The following is a 16,075-nucleotide window of genomic DNA, read 5'->3' as shown; positions in this document are numbered from 1 at the left end:
TACTTGAAAGAGGTCTACGCTCCACAACAGAAATAAGGGCATGGGCATGATGTGATGATGTGTTCGATCACCATTGCTAACCTTTCTCTTTTGGCAAGATACTTTTGTGTATCTTTTTTGTTGGCAAGCTGTGGAAGGCAAGTAACTTGTAAACTGAAAACTATTGGCACGGCCTCTATTCCTACACACACACTGTGGCGATGTCACACATCGTCATCACTAGTATGAAATACAGCTCTTATACTAAAACACAGTTTTTAATTTACCACTTTACCATTTATAACGTTATGTTCTGTGTAATAGCTATTGCCTTTTCCCAATCACTGAACATATTGTAATTGCACAACTCACATGCTGTAGACTGTAAGCTAGTCAACCTTTAAAAAGAGTCACACGGATCAAAGTTATTTTTCTAATCCGTCAAATAAATTAGGTTAAATTCACTGAAATATTTATGTGCCCTTTGAGCCTTGTGTATATCCGTGTGCCAATATCGGTCCCAGTGAATGCACCCGAGCCATACCTAACAACATTAAAGTCATCAGCAGATGTTTGTTGTAGAGCTTCTTACTGTTTATATATCCGTCTGCTTACGCATGAGGTTATAACTTTTGTTTATATGTAATGCCCAGATGTCTCGTGTCCCCTCACCAGACATCTCTGCCTGCACACTAAGTGTTGTTCTGCCAGTTGAAATCAGAATCGAATTCCAAACCAAACCAACTGCTGAAGAGGAATTTCCATGTCAGCATTATTGTTAACGATTTAGAGGATGTGGGAGAGAGGTTTATTTCAAGGCGCCAGCCTGTGTACAGAACACGTACACACACACACACACACACATAATCACATGTATCACATGATAGATGCCACACATGCATGACAACTTGAATATTATACAGATGCAAGTGATACCTTTACCAAGTGTTTTTCTCATTTCCTCTTCAGTTGTGCTAAAAGTTGCTCAGAGGGACAAATGCACAATTGAGTGAGAGAGCGAGTGAATTGGAGGCAGAAAATCCCTTAAGCTTTTCCTGCTCTTTGTGGCTGAGTCCAGATATTTTTTTCTCCTCTCTCCTTCCCATTGCATGATATTGTTTGTTTTTTGGAGTTCAAAGCTTAGCAACCAAATCCCACTTCTCCAACTGCCACTCGCAGAATATGTTTTCATTAGGAACGGGCCTCTTTCATCACAGACATGGGTTTTAGGGTGCTTGAAAAGGAAATGAGCTGTTTGAGAGATTACACCGCTCTTGGGCCATATGGCAGCGCAGTCGGTGCTTCATATATAAATGAAATTACAATTAGCAAGAAAACAGCTGAGATATGGGGTTGACTGAGCATGGCTTCGAGGATATCCTCATCTGACCGTGTAAATGTCACTGCACATGTTCAGAGTTCTTTATGATGGTCATTGCATCTTAACGAGACTGTGATGGGCTTGTGTCTGTGCAAATGTCCGTCTGTTTTTGTTTAGCTAGAAGTCTCTGTGCAGCCAGAAATTGCAAAACAGATGTAAATACAAGGACACTGCATCCACTTCTCTTCCTTATGTCATAATGTGTGAGCACACTTCTGCCAAACCCTGCATACCCCTGTCGAAACAGTTCAACAAACTCTCAGATATTGACCCTGTCTTGCAGCACACTGTGCGCATTGTGAGGGAGGGGCACACTTTAGATCTAATGCATGGCTTCAATCCCTTTGGTAGTTTAATTGCTAAATAATTGTGTGTATCAGCAGTATGAAGTCATGACTTGTTATTTCTCTGTTGTAGGGAAACCTCCAGATCCACCAGGTACATGTTGGACAGGATGGACAGGTAAGAACACATTTCTAGTGAACTCAATAAAAGTTTTAGTACTCATATTGGCATCTTTCCATACTTTTCTGCAAATTCATTGCTAACACAGACTGGATGACAGAATTTGTGTATATGTCTGGTTTTGGTGTTAGAGAAAGGACTTTGGTCAGCCTAATGCATTCCTCCTCATATCTTCCACAAGTGATTCATGTTTCCCGTTGTCGTAAACCCTCTGGGATGTATGAGCAGTCTCTTTGTTCCTCTGATTCCGCAGACATGAAGAAACAAAGACAGGCATCTATATTATCTCATAATGGCACCAAGTACCTCACTAGTCCAATCATCAGTCATAAAGCATTACACACAACTCCAAATCACAAGCACATATTAATGTTTCAGTACCAGGATTTCAATCATCTCACTTGAGGTGTCACTGTAGCTTTGGCACTCTTCGTTCATTTCAGCAGTGGTTTCTAAAAGGATTTATTTGCTCAACAGTTCAAACTATGCCAGTGTTTGCTTTTTCATGCGACTGCATCTGGCAGATGCTGAATGTTTCTGCCATTCAGGGTAGGGAAGCTGTCGACTTCTTGTATGGTCACGTCACCGTCACATCCTCTGTTGTACTGGCTCACTGTGAGGGGGGCAGTGACCCTTGAGTGTGAGCATGGAATATTTTTATGTAAAATGACTGTTTAGTGAAGAAAATATCATGTAAGTAATCTAATAATTTGGTATTTGACTGGAGATATTTCCGTTTTGACCTCAGGATTCACTGATCATCTAAATTTCACTCATAGGTCTGTAAAATCTTTTCCCCAAATGCATCCGTCAGTTATCATCTCAAAGAATAACTCTGTAATACTTATATGTAGCTGCCAGGAAGTCTGAAGTCTAATAGTTATGGGGTTTTCAGATTTATAAAGTCAGAGGGTATAAAGTCAAAATAAAGAGACAGATGTTATGATAATATGGTCAGTTGGACTCGTACCAGTTGGCCTAAACTAATCACTTTTAATCAGCCCCGACTTCCTGTTTCCCAAAACCATGAACCCACTATTGCCCTGCTCTAATACGAAGCTTACTGTCAAGCTGAATTCCATAATGTTGTTCCTGCAAAGACGATTTAGTATTCAGCTTCAATGAAGTGTTATTAATATGTACAAGAGACAGATGTATCCAAACAAATGTCATGAGTATTTCTCAGTGGCAGATTACTTAGAACATTTAGCATACAGTTATTTGCTGTATTTGTGTTTCACCACACTCCATCAGGCACTTGTATATAATAATGATATACCAGATAGAAACATTCATGGCCTCAGCCCTCGCAGCACAATACACAAATACAAATACACAAACCTGCGTATTGAGTCCTTCCACCTCAATATGTGTCTCAAAGTTAGGCTTTAGTCAGGGAAGTCCTTAAACTCTGACTATTAGGAGTCAAACAGAGGTCATTCATATTTTGAGCCTCAAAAATGATGTTCACAATATATCCACAGTTTGCAGTTGCATGTAATTTGTACGTGTAAAATAGGTTCCAAACTCATTTAAGAAATAGTGCCAGAAACTTTATTTTGTATTATACATTTTATATGTAAATAGAAGAGGTGATAAAGAACTGACAACTGTGAAATTGTTGGTGACCATCATTTTACAAGCTCAGAATATGACACTTATTTAACTCATCACACATCTGCTGATTAAACTAATTGTGTCATTGTTACGACAAAGGCTTCTATATAACAGCCTGTAGAGTGTTTTTTTGTCCTTTGCTGTTGAGGTCGTTGCTAAAGATTATTATTGTTTGCTTAATCAAATTAATTTGTTAGGACAATATATTTGGCTTAACCCTTCCAAAAGTAACTAAACCTCATTACAAACATTTGCATTTAGCTTTCAAACAACAGTGGTACGTTAATCATCTGACTCAAGGTTTTTGCACTTAGGCACTGTTCAAACAATCAACAGCACTATGATAAATCCCCTCATGCATTCAGGTTGTAATATGTTGCACCTGGTGCCATGTAAACCACACGTTCCTGGTACATTACCTTTTAACATTAATGGCGTAATTCTGTTGTTTATCTTATGATCATCCCAACAGAAGATAAAATTGGCGCTATGGTAACTTTCCTGAGTTGTAAAACTTTCCCTGTCAGTGTTCGGCACCAGTTTGCAGTGTTTTAGCCTCTGATAAGCTTCCAGACTCATGGAAACATTTTTTTTCTAATCAGCCATACTGGATCCCATTTCATTATCTCACCAGCGCCTTAAACCGGATGCCTCCACCAATGCAGCCCAGTGTGTTTTGAAGACCACATTTATACATACTTCCAAGTTTTGTAGTAAAAATAGTCAAAAATAGAGTCCGTAGCTTTGGATTCAGACTTTGACTTGTATTTGCCACTTTGTTGGCTCACTCATGCGCCCTCCTCATAATTCAGACGTTTCTGGCACGAAATGAAGGGGGAATAAGACGGAGGAGATTTTTCCAGTGATATTATGCCAGTGAAGAGACTGAAGATGGCTAAAAGTGTAATTTAAGTAGCAACCGATTTGTTTTTGAGTCAAGTTTTACCGAACTTTGTTCCACTGCAATAAGTCGTAAAGTGTTGACAATAACATTGCTTTGTAGGGAATTACTGGACCCCTAAAACGACATTTGAAAATGAAGGCAATCATTCTATGCACGGTCATATGTCAAAATGTGGAGTGCAGCAGGATTTACGAGCCACCCACCAACTGCAACCATGTGCTTTCGGCTGCTCTTTTCTTAATTTTATTGTCCGATTAAGATCCCAATCATCCAATTCACTGATAGTTTCAAGACGCGATTGGTTATCTGTGTGCATGCTCGCTTGTGATGTGTGAATGGATGTGCTTTATGTGGGGGTTTTCTTTTGTTGTTTATATTGTTTTATTGGCTGGCTGGCTCCAAGTGTTTTCGGTTGACTGAGGTACACATCCTCATGCTGCTTCTTCTCCCTCTCACACAGTCATGCACACACATGTGTGCCCGTGTCCTCAAATGACCCACTTGTCAATCCTGACAGCAGCATTCCTCCGTCTCTCTCTTGGATCTTAGAACAAGTTTTGGCCAAAGTTTGGTTTAGATTTTACACAACAACAGACATCTCCAGTTCAGAGTACACAAAGTGTTTCTGCCGATTTCAGACAGCTTTATCTGATTAAGCTGTTCTATGGCATATATGTTATACCATAAACAACATGCATAACAACATGCACCATTTGAAACTGCAGTGTGGAATACTTATAGTTATTTCTTACTTGCAAATAGACACTAAAGCGTTGCAGGATGCGAGAACTGAAAACAGCACAAAAGCCTCAATTCCCTTGGCAGTGTCTGGGAGCTTAGTCCAATAAAAAGCTGTTTTTATTTTTCCTTTCTTTGCGCACATACTTTGATTAAGTCTGTAAAATGATACAAGTGCGCTGCCAAAACTAACATGCAGTGACTTATTTTTTAACTCTGGTGTTGCGGGTCGAGCCTTTCACACACACAGATGCAGTTGTACACATTATTCTTACATTCTCCTGGAGCAGAGGTCATGGGGATCCCAGGTCAGCTCTTAAATCTGCTGAATCCCAGAAAGAACATGGACACTGAAGAGAAACAGGACCCAAACAAGTAAGACATTAGTGATAGCGTTTCATTGAATGAGATAAATCTCTTAGACCAGATATGGTTTCATACAAATGACATATTGCATATTTATCTTGATTGGTGTAGTGTATCTTGGACCTCAATTTGTGAAGGACCTCAGACAAAGACAATACAGATCACATTTAAATCTGATGTGTGCTTATATGCATGTCTTAATTTGTGTGTTTACACAGAGGCCTAGATCAAATAGGCTTTGGATGATGTCAATGTTTTTGTAATCTGGCAATATATTGCAGAGGCTATGTTAGTGTAAGCCTAGCCCACGCAGTTCATCACAGAAGGACTCTATCTCTCTTCCCTTGCTTTTCTCTGGGGCAGTTATCTTCTCATCCCTATCTGACACTCGCTGCTTTTCGTCTTCCCTGACTACACCTGTCTTTTAAAGGCCACCTGCTGCCTCCAATCACTTCAGGTCACATTAACTGTCAGATGTTTACACTCTCTGGTTGAACCTTGGCTGTGTTCAGATCCGCTACACGAATAAAGAAAAGTTGTGGCACTCTCAGGCTGTAAGGTTTAACAGCTTCACACAGATGTTTTTGCACTCTTGTTTTTCCCCTTTTAGTTGTTGCACATGTTGTACTTGTTTGTCTGGAACGTCCTTAGTTTTTGACTTTGTGCAGCATTGTCACATTTGAAGGTATTATCAGATGCACATCCTGAGGTGGTCTGGTACTATCACATCCCAGCAAATTGCGAAATTGTCATGTCGGATATGTCACAAGAAGCAACATACTGGACACAGATTGTCAGTATGGAGATATTCTGGAGGCAGTTTGGTGATTCCCTCTGCTCTTTTACCCTACACTGGGGATAGCCATGGGTAATAGATCTTTGAATTACTTGTGTGCATGCCTAATCAATCTATTTGTTTGATTGTTTGAAATAAATCACATATTGTCAGACCCCTTTTCAAAACTGTTGTTTAATTATCAACAGACTTCACTGACTACCCCTAGCTAGTTTTCACCAGTCTAGTTTGGCTAGTTGTTTCTGTTTATGAGGCTGCTACTCATGCCACATCATTTTCTCCACAGGCCAGTTTCATCCTGCCTATGTTGTCAGAAGTGCGTTTTTTTTTCTCCATAAAATCCGTGGTGTATCTTGTTTGTATTATGATAGGAATTTTTTGGGGGATGTTGATATGTATTGTAGTGAATTTTCAGGAAGATGAGTCCTGCACTGGTGACACCATAGATGTTTTTTCCTTTGTGATCAAATGATCAGCAAATTATATCTGTGATCACTTGTTGAAGGAAGAACAGGATATTTTCACTATTTTCCACTCGCAGCTCGTCAGTCATATATCATGTGTCTTTGTTTGAGTACCTTGCGCTGTCCAGTGAGTTAACTAGTACTGCAAATTCTTTGGTGACCATTAAGCTCCAGATTGAATTTAAACAAGGTTCTGTGTTCAGCAAGAGATGAGTGAGAGTGTTTGGGGCTTTGTTAATAGATGAGGGGTCAAACCCGGGGTCCAGCTTTACTGAGATAATAAATTGAGGTGTCTTTGTTGTTGAGGAGACCGGGAGCTTTAACATATTGAGAGGGCTGCAGACTGACTCGTCTTTCTGTCATCTGTCGCCCCGTCATCCCCTGTGAAGCCACAGGAGATTTACTGCATGTAGTGAGCAGAGCGGTGTAAGGCTGGAATGACGCATTTTGTATGATCTATTACATTGTTTACATAAATATGTTGATTTGTGTTAAATGCATTAATACCCACACTTGTGTGTTTATATTGTTGACATGAATCTATAGCAGGGGAACATTATATATATTCAGTGTGAAGGAGTCGGTGGCAGCTTGTGGCGAATGTGTGTATTGCAAATATCTGAATGTCCCTCAGCCTCCCCTCCCATGCAAACGGAGATCATGAGGTGACATCAGGTAATGGAGAAATGTGAAATGCCCTGTTTATAGCTCATGTTTGGTTAGTCCATTCTGGGCTGCGGTGAAAAACGTTTGGGCAATATGGTCGACCTTGGGTCAGAGGATCCACTCCCATTGTAGATGTAAAGGACTTATTCTTGAACAACAAAAACATGATTCTTTATTTCAATTGATAATAATATTAGTAAAAAAAATTCATCACTTTATTAACAGTTAAACTATGTCACAGATTTTTAATTAGTATCTTTTTTTCCTCAGGAAGAGGCAAAGCAAAACATTTTTGATAGATTAATTGAAATAAATAATCATTTGACCGATCAACTAAACAAAAAATTTATTGATAGACGAATAGATGAAAACAAATAGTTAGTTGTTGCAGCCTTAGAACAGTGTGGTACACACATGTAACTATTTACCTTTTGTGTTTTTTTTAGAGCTGTGAAAAATAACGCGTTAACGCGTTATGATTAAATTACAGGATTAATTCGTTTTTTTTTTTAACGCATTTAACGCATGCGCAGAAGGACCTTCCAATTCCGCCGCCTCTGCACTAGTTGCTGCTCTAATGCAGTCAGACGGCAGCTGCCATTCAAACAAACAAACAACATGGATAATTCTGATGGACCTGAGGACCTTCTGGACGGGAAGATCGTGTTCCAAAAAAACAAAGATCGAACATTCAGTAAAACCAAGGTGATATGCACACTCTGCGAGAAGACGTTATCGTTTCACCGTAGCCATACCCGCCTAACCACCGCAACGCGAAGCATGTGTTGGGCGAGGGGCGTTCAAGTGGAATGCGCCAAACCAGACTCACTCGCCGGACACATTGTGCAAAAGAAGCGGTCAGCTTTACTGTCAGAGAATTTGAACAAGTTAGTTTGCCTCACCAACTGGCTAAAGACCGAGTAGCTAAGAGGGCCTTTAGAGGCATTAGATTGTATCATGGTGTGGTTAATGGTTGTGTGACAAAAAATATAAAAAATGTCAACCATCCTATGGCTAAGAAGCTCAAATAATTTCTGTTTAATTAAAAAAAAAAAGTTTTATTCAACCACACAATGGCTAAGGAGCCCGAATTCTGTTTAGGATGAAGATTATATTAATGTTCCATATGGAAAAGCAATGATAACTGCTGAAGAACTGATGAGTTGCAGCACAAAAGAAAAGTTAAATGTCATAAATCTTGTTTTCACAAAAATATTCCGAAAAAATCGGTAATGTGATTAATCATGATTAATCCATAGAAACCTGTGATTAATTTGATTAAAAATTTTAATCATTTCACAGCCCTAGTTTTTTTGTCTAACCCCTCCTGTGCCCATTGAATTTGTGTATTTTCTGGTGGCAGATGTTTGTGTATCCACTTTTGTGCTGCTCTGTGCCCTGATCTGAGAACACATGTGTCAGCAGAAATTCTGAACAAAGTTCTGTGGTGGTGGCCTATAAAAACATTGTCATGCGGACAGAAGAGAAGGAAAACCCATGAAACTATAAAATAACTACTTTACTGCCCTCGCTGTCTGTCATAGCCTCTTATCTAGTGCCCTTCTCCCACTGGGCTGTGATCTTACCCTGCTCTGATGCAGACCAAATGGAGGATTGGAAGATGAAAGGAGTGACTGATGAGGAGGAGGGGAGAAAGAAAAAAACATGGTGAGAGGAATGCCTAAAAGGGAGACCGTCTGGAATAGATGTTTTGCCCCATTCATGATTGGAAACTGACACCAGTCGAGCCATAAATCGAACAAAAACAGACTCCGCTAAACAAAGCACGGCACCAGGTGCCACATAAAAACATACCAGAGAGTTGTTGTGGTAAATACAGGAATACAACTTACAGAGGAGCGGCCAATCCACTGTTTCAAAAGATGTCTTTAAATCAATCTTGAGTCACTCACATAGGTCTATAAACCATATTTACACATACTGCCATCAACTGATGATGGACCCAAATGCTGCCCATCAGGGGGCTTAATATGGGATCATCACGAGTATGAACATGTTCCCTCACCTCTCTCCCTCCCTGGCTGAATTGCTGTCATCCCTTCCTCTCTGCACATGTTACGGTGCATCTGGTGGATCCTCCCTCCCAAGCGGCATTGCTAATGTTCAATGTGGGAACTGGGTCACGGAGCAGAGTCCAGCTCGGCTCTGGTCCCTCTGGCCGTGCTGCTAGAACCTGTAAACACACAACCAGTCCAGGACCAGGAAAAGCAGAGGCTGTACGTGTCATGGAGTCGTGGTGCGGTGAGCCAGAGGGACATATAGATGAATTGCTGTTGTGCAGAATAAGAAAAAGATGGTCAGACGGGGAAAATGAGACAATGAAAGCACAGATGAAGAAGGAATGCATAATTCAGCATTTTGAACTGTGAACTTGGTATGTTATACTGTAAATGTTTACGTTATTACAGTTGTGTGTGCTTGTGCCAGAGACGTCACCTCCTTTTGATGCCTGCTGTCAGTAAGCATTGGTAAACATCTGGCGTTCTAGGACAGTATCTCTTGTATTTGGCTTTTTTATATGAAAAACAGATGCTTGAATGACATGTAAAGTGAAGCGCACACAATCAGGGTGTGATTCGTGCTGGAATCAATCTGCTGGCCTCCTGCCGGACTCGCTCGGTTGTCCTCTTCTCTCCGCTTGCGAATTGTGCAAAAGGTTTGTGCAGATTCCTGTGATTCACAGAACTTTGGGAGGGTCAGAATGAAACGAAAAGATACAAATAAGATGTTTTATGACCAATGTTTATTATATGTGGAATGCATGTAAGCAGTCAAGGATTTAGAGTTCCAGTGGTGGATCCGGTTTCAAAGGACTAGTGGTCTGCTTTGTGTCCCTGTGTCATCATGGCTTGGAGATAAATACCTGCAGATTGGGGAATCCTTAGTTTACTGTAGGTGTGGGTGTGTGTCTGTTTCTAGCTCAGCCTTCTGCAGCGGTGCAGAGGAGGGTACCCCCCCCCCCCCCCCCCCCCCCCAGTGGCGTTCTTTGTCTTTTTGGGCAGAGCCCAGGGTCGCAGTCTGAGTGAGTAAGAGAGACCAGATGTTTTAGATGCATTTCAGTGTGACTCACCCGCAGCACAGGCCTAGTCATCAGACCCAGACCTTCAGTGCTTCCATCATCCATCAGTTTGAACTCTATCAGGATACTAACAGGGACAGTACAAGCAATAATGAGTGAATGGACATAGACCCAGGCCTGATTAAAACCAGGTTAAGGCGGGGCTCGATTTATGCAAACATCTTGATCAAGGTATTTAACACACATAAAAGTTATAATCGTAAAAAGCATAGAAGAACTTGATTAACACAACTAGATCACTCATCAGTCTTTTAAATGACCCTTGGCCTGCACAGTATAGTCAACGTTTTGTGGTATGGGAAAAAAGGCAGCGCAACTAGTAGTGGGGGAACAATAAAACTTGTAGGAATGAGAAAGATAGCAAACAACTTCCATGAGTTACACTGCAACCAACTGGTGTTTTGTAAAATTTACCAACACAACTAGTAAAAAATGATTATGATGTCTTCAGACCCACCAATCTCCTGAACTTAGATGGATGTGACCATTAAACGAATAATGATCCAGAGAAAGGACAAGGCAGATGTTGAGATGGATGTTGCTTGATAGTCATCAGAACATTTTGTTTTCTCTCTTTTACTAATGCTGGCAAATGAACAGGTGAAGCAGCAGTGAATGCATTTGGCAGATTAGATGATATGTGATAGATTTGAAGGTTCGCTGAGTTTGGTGAGTATGAAAATGATGTGAATCACATGCTGCAACCACAGTCACCAGATCTCAACCCAACTGAACATCCCGTGAGAGATGTTAGACTGACGTGTTCAACATTACTCTCCATCACCACCTTCAATAAAACACCATAATGAGGGAATATGTTTTGGAAGATGATGGTCCATCCTTCCAGAGCATATCCAGAGAGTTACTGGCGAGATGTGCTGAAGTTGTTCTGGCAGTACAGAGTGGTCCAACACCTTACAGAGACGCTTTATGTTGGTTTTCCTTTAATTTATCACCAACATGTCGTTTCCAATGCTTTTTTATTTGTTTTTTTCATATTTAATGTCTCGTACCAGAAATTGAAAACAGAATGAGATGTTGTGTCAGGAAAATGACATTTGATTTAAGAAATGTCTTGGCCTCTATCAACGTGCGTTTGTAGATTCTGATTCATAGCTAGATTAAGACATGGGTATTTTGTGCAGTGTGATACTTCGTTAGGTTGACGTTTACAACAATTATATATCATCTCCTCCGGCTCCTTCAGGATAAGTGTAAACATGATCATCTTAAATTTTTACATTCATAGAAGATTTTAAAATGCTTTCATCGCTTAGTCAAGTTTGGATTTATTCTTTTGATTTTCAAACCCAAACTTTTATTTGCTCTTTTTGCAATCAACCCCATTTGGATTTGCCAGTTCTGGGTCAGAAGTTTTGTCATAAAACCTCTTCGAGCCCTGTTTCAATCTGACTCCCGGTCTGCGGGTCAGAGCTGTGGAGCAAAGGATACAAGGGAGGGTTTTATTCGATACTGGTGTCAACCTCTAGTGTCGAGGTGGTGTCGCTATGTGAGTGGAAACAGGAAGCTGTAGGCCATATAAGGTCAGCAGTCTTGCAAGACATACTATTTATAACAAGTGTGTATTTCAAAGATTAATGTCTACACATATTAGTAAGGTATCATAATATCACTTGTGAAATGCCTTAATGTATAACATAAAACAAGTCAGGGACTTCACAAATCACAGAGGAAAAGAGAAGGATACTCATTGGCTCCTATTTCATCTCCTGACAAGTTTTGAGTTGTAGCACAACTCGTCTGTTGTTTATTCAATCATATTGTGAGCTGAGGCACAGCTGAATTCAGAACACTCCTCAGAGGTGGAATAGTAGGAAATGTAACTTAGAGAAGTAATGACGGCAGTGAGACGTCTTTAGGTGAGTGTGTTCACCTTCCTAGTCTGCACCAAACAAGCAGTCAAGAGAGCACTGCTGGGTCAGGCATCTTTACAGCAAAGTCGCAGACAGCCCTTAGTCCTCCGCCCTCCTCCACTCCCCTCCCACCCCAACTTTTAACCCAGAGCTAGTGTTGCTGCTCGGACATCTGTCCAGGCCTGGCAGTCGCAGATGTTGTTGACGGCTGTGAAGCTGAGAGGAAGTTCCAGCCACTCCAAACTCCAAATGTTTCTTTTTTTCATTTCCCTGTTTTGGTTTGGTTTTTTTATTCTTTCGGATCTGAAGGAAGAGGAGGAGCTCCACAGAGATTGATGGAAAACAGATTTGTGCTCTGTTAAACACAGCAAAACCTTAAATCTTATGTTCTATGTATTTCTGTTTCCTCCAAAAGTAGGATCTTGCATTGTGAGAGATTCTGGCGTTCTTTGATTTGAGGCCTAAAGGAAAAGTTCATCCAAAAGTGAAAATTCACTCATTATCTACTCAACCATCCCCCCAACCTTTTAAAGCATATTCAGACACAAACACACATGCACTCTCAGCTGGTGACTCATAACATCTTCCGATTCACAGCTGACTCTAAGCGAGACCTCCGGAGAGCTTGGGAATCGATGCCAGCCTTAATCAAGTATGTGTATTGTGGAAGCAGGATTTTTTTCTCTCTCTCCTTTTTCCCTTCAAATTGGTGCACTACTCTGACACAGTCAACATGGTTAAAGATGGGAATTTAGATCCATTGTTGAATTTCCAAACAAATCAAATTTTCTTAAAGCCTTCATTATTCATGTTTAACGATTTTCATGTGAAGAAAATGGTAAAACGTCCATTTTAAAATCCTCTGGACAACCAGAGATGATGACAGGGTTAGAAAGTCTTGTTTATGCAGTTGGTTATTATCATTCATTCTTGAAATCCTTTTTTTAGATAAGCTGCTGTTGCTGTTCACTTTTGTGTCATTCCTCTCCCATGGCTATATTTTATATTGTGTCCTGAATCAATTACTGAAAACATTACAGCATCAGCTAAATATTTTTCTCCTAAGGCCACAGCAGCTTGCAAAGCCTGCAGAAAATGTAAGATGTTCTTGATTGTGCGCCTCAGTCCATTACTGTGCTGCAGTGTCATATGCCGCTCGTCTGCTACGCTCCTTGGCCCTCCAGCCTGGGAGCTGTCCAGCAACCAGCGCTGTTATTTAAGGGACCCAATCCCTTAAACGTTGAGGTCAACAGTAACCAATGCACTTAAGATCTGCTGATGGTCCCTGTTTCTGACAGATTGAGCTCACACACATCAAATCTAATATATTGAGCTGCATTATAAGTGAGTCAGCCCTGCTCCTTGCTGCACACTGACGCAGTAAGGAAATCAAAGCAAGGCTGTAAAGTTTTCCCATTGTCAGGGAACTTCTCCGCTCCAGGGCAGCCCCCTCAAATATTTCTCACCTTGCTGTACAATAAGTTATTTTCTACTTACAATTTTAGACTTGTTTTCTACCTCATAAAACCTTACCTTTATACAGTTCAGCATTTACTTTTGTTTTTTGCATCATAGCCAACCAGCTTAATGATGATCTCCTACCAGCTGGATGAGAGATAATTATCATCAGAACTCACAGAATCACTTAATAGTGGTCCACAGTGTTTTATACGATTTTCCAACCTCAAGGTAATCATAGACAACAAAGTACACTCTCAGTACACTCTCAGTACACTCTCAGTACACTCTCCGTATACTCTCAGTACACTCTCACTTCACTCTCAGTACACTTTTAGGGCAGTTTCTGTGAAATGGATGTACATTTTTCTTGGAGCATAGGTTTTCTTTGTCTTTGATTGTTTTCGAGTGACACTTAAGCCATGCAAGACTTTGTCCGAGCAGTAGAGACGAGTTGTTCTGACAGAGCAAGTCCTGGGACAGATTGTAGGCCCCGAGAAGTTCCTGTGTAAACGCTGCCAAGATCTCACACACTGTTCCAACTCTGTTAATACTTTAGTGAGCCTCTGTGTGCCGCTCCTCACAGCTGAGAATGCAAACTGCTCTCAAATGGAGGTTGAGAATCTAATTGAGCGAGACAAGTGTTTGCAATATCTCAAGTGTCAATCATAGCATCATTTGGACGTTGCTAATTACACATTTAGATTCATTAGTTGGACAGTATACACTCATGATTGAGTTTACTCTCTCTCACTGACACTCACACTTATACACTCACATGACTGCAGAGAGACGAGAAACCGTGTTTGGAGTCTAATATGTAATGATGGTCTGATGAAATGTGGAGATAACGATGCTTCTCTATGGATGTCAGAAATGAAGAAACTCTTAAACAGCTGGTTTCTGTGTTAAGTTTCTCACTGTACTCAATAAAATGACTCCGTACCTTTGGGATAGATTAAGTCTGTTTGGACCAATGCCCACTTAACTATTTGCTGTATACTAGCCTTAGAGGAAAAGTTGGGCAGTTTGGAAATGATGGTGGCAGGAGCTTGTAAGCTTATCTTGGCATAAAAGATGTATGCCAATTCAGGGGATGCATCTTTCAGAGGCTGCATTGGAAGACCAATTCCATCACAACAACGTAATTAGATGTAAACACTCCTTCAAATGTACCCGAGCAATGAAGGATCTAATGGGTGGATCCTTCTCGAGCAAACCCTCCTAGGTTTCATTGTGCTTCGGGGAAAAATTGCTTTTCAATGAGTAAATCACAGCGGCCAATGGCGAAACACAAACATCAAATGCTTAGGCTGTTAAATGTAAGTTTCAGGTGCACATGTTAAAAAACCAAAAGGCTTTAACATGTTTGGCCTTCATGGTCTATGCAGCCAACCGAAAAAGGTGGCCCCTGAATTGGGACACCGATAAACTCTGGAAGCAATGGGGACAGGTGGCTTGGTTCTGTCCAAAGGTCATTTGTAATTAGATTTCTATAGTAATAATAGTGTGTTTTACATTTGGAGAGAGCGAAGCTAGTTGTCCCACCTTCATTGTCTTTCTGCTAAGCTAAACTAACTGGCTGTTGTCTCCAACTTCATATTTAGTGCACAGGAGTGGTATCGATCTTTGGTTCTAATTCTCTCCAAGAAAGCAATGACACAGATTTCTTTTCCTTGTATGTTTACACCAACCAGTGTTAATTTTGGCAGCTATTTTTGATTTAGTCTTAGTCTTAGTCTTTTGACGAAAATGCATATTAGTTTTAGTCACCTTTTAGTCATTTTAATCCTTCTTAGTTTTAGTCTAGTTTTAGTCGACGAAAACAAATTCCATTTTAGTCTAGTTTTAGTCGACGAAAACAAATTCCATTTTAGTCTAGTTTTAGTCGACGAAAACTAATTCCATTTTAGTCTAGTTTTAGTCACATTTTATAGCCACATTAAACTCCTTTTCTATAAAAACATATAGCTGCAGCCTAATAGCTTAAAAATATATATTTAATTTTAAATGTGAAAACAAAAAGGGAGAGCAGGTCAGACTGGAGCCGGACACAGAAACTGCAGCTCGGTAGAAACCAACTGCAGCTTCTGCTCTGATGAAGAAGCTGAAGCGCTGATCTCTGAGCAGCTGAGACCATAGAAACTCTGGTTTTCACTGTTTCCATAGTTAAGAAGCAGTCGGTCACTGAGAGGCTGCTCCACGAGAACGCGCTCTGCTTTCACTGTGTCTCTCTGAGCGAGTGCGCGAGGCGGGGGGCGGAGCTA

The 16,075-nt window shown here is 40.6% G+C and overlaps 1 protein-coding gene across 3 annotated transcripts in view; it reads left to right on the top strand.

Annotated features, from left to right (window-relative positions):
* Positions 1-16,075, top strand: part of banp (BTG3 associated nuclear protein) — a 35,667-nt gene that overhangs the window by 11,052 nt on the left and 8,540 nt on the right. For all 3 annotated transcript variants that reach the window (XM_053426515.1, XM_053426516.1, XM_053426518.1), the window contains one exon: positions 1,778-1,822. In XM_053426515.1, the coding sequence (XP_053282490.1) occupies positions 1,778-1,822 (45 nt within the window). The remainder of the gene's footprint in view (positions 1-1,777; positions 1,823-16,075) is intronic.

This window comes from Pleuronectes platessa, chromosome 7 (assembly GCF_947347685.1).
Source record: "Pleuronectes platessa chromosome 7, fPlePla1.1, whole genome shotgun sequence".
NCBI classification, from domain to species: Eukaryota; Metazoa; Chordata; class Actinopteri; order Pleuronectiformes; family Pleuronectidae; genus Pleuronectes; species Pleuronectes platessa.
The sequence above is the reverse complement of the archived record's forward strand: the minus strand, read 5'-3'. Positions and strand labels throughout refer to the sequence as shown.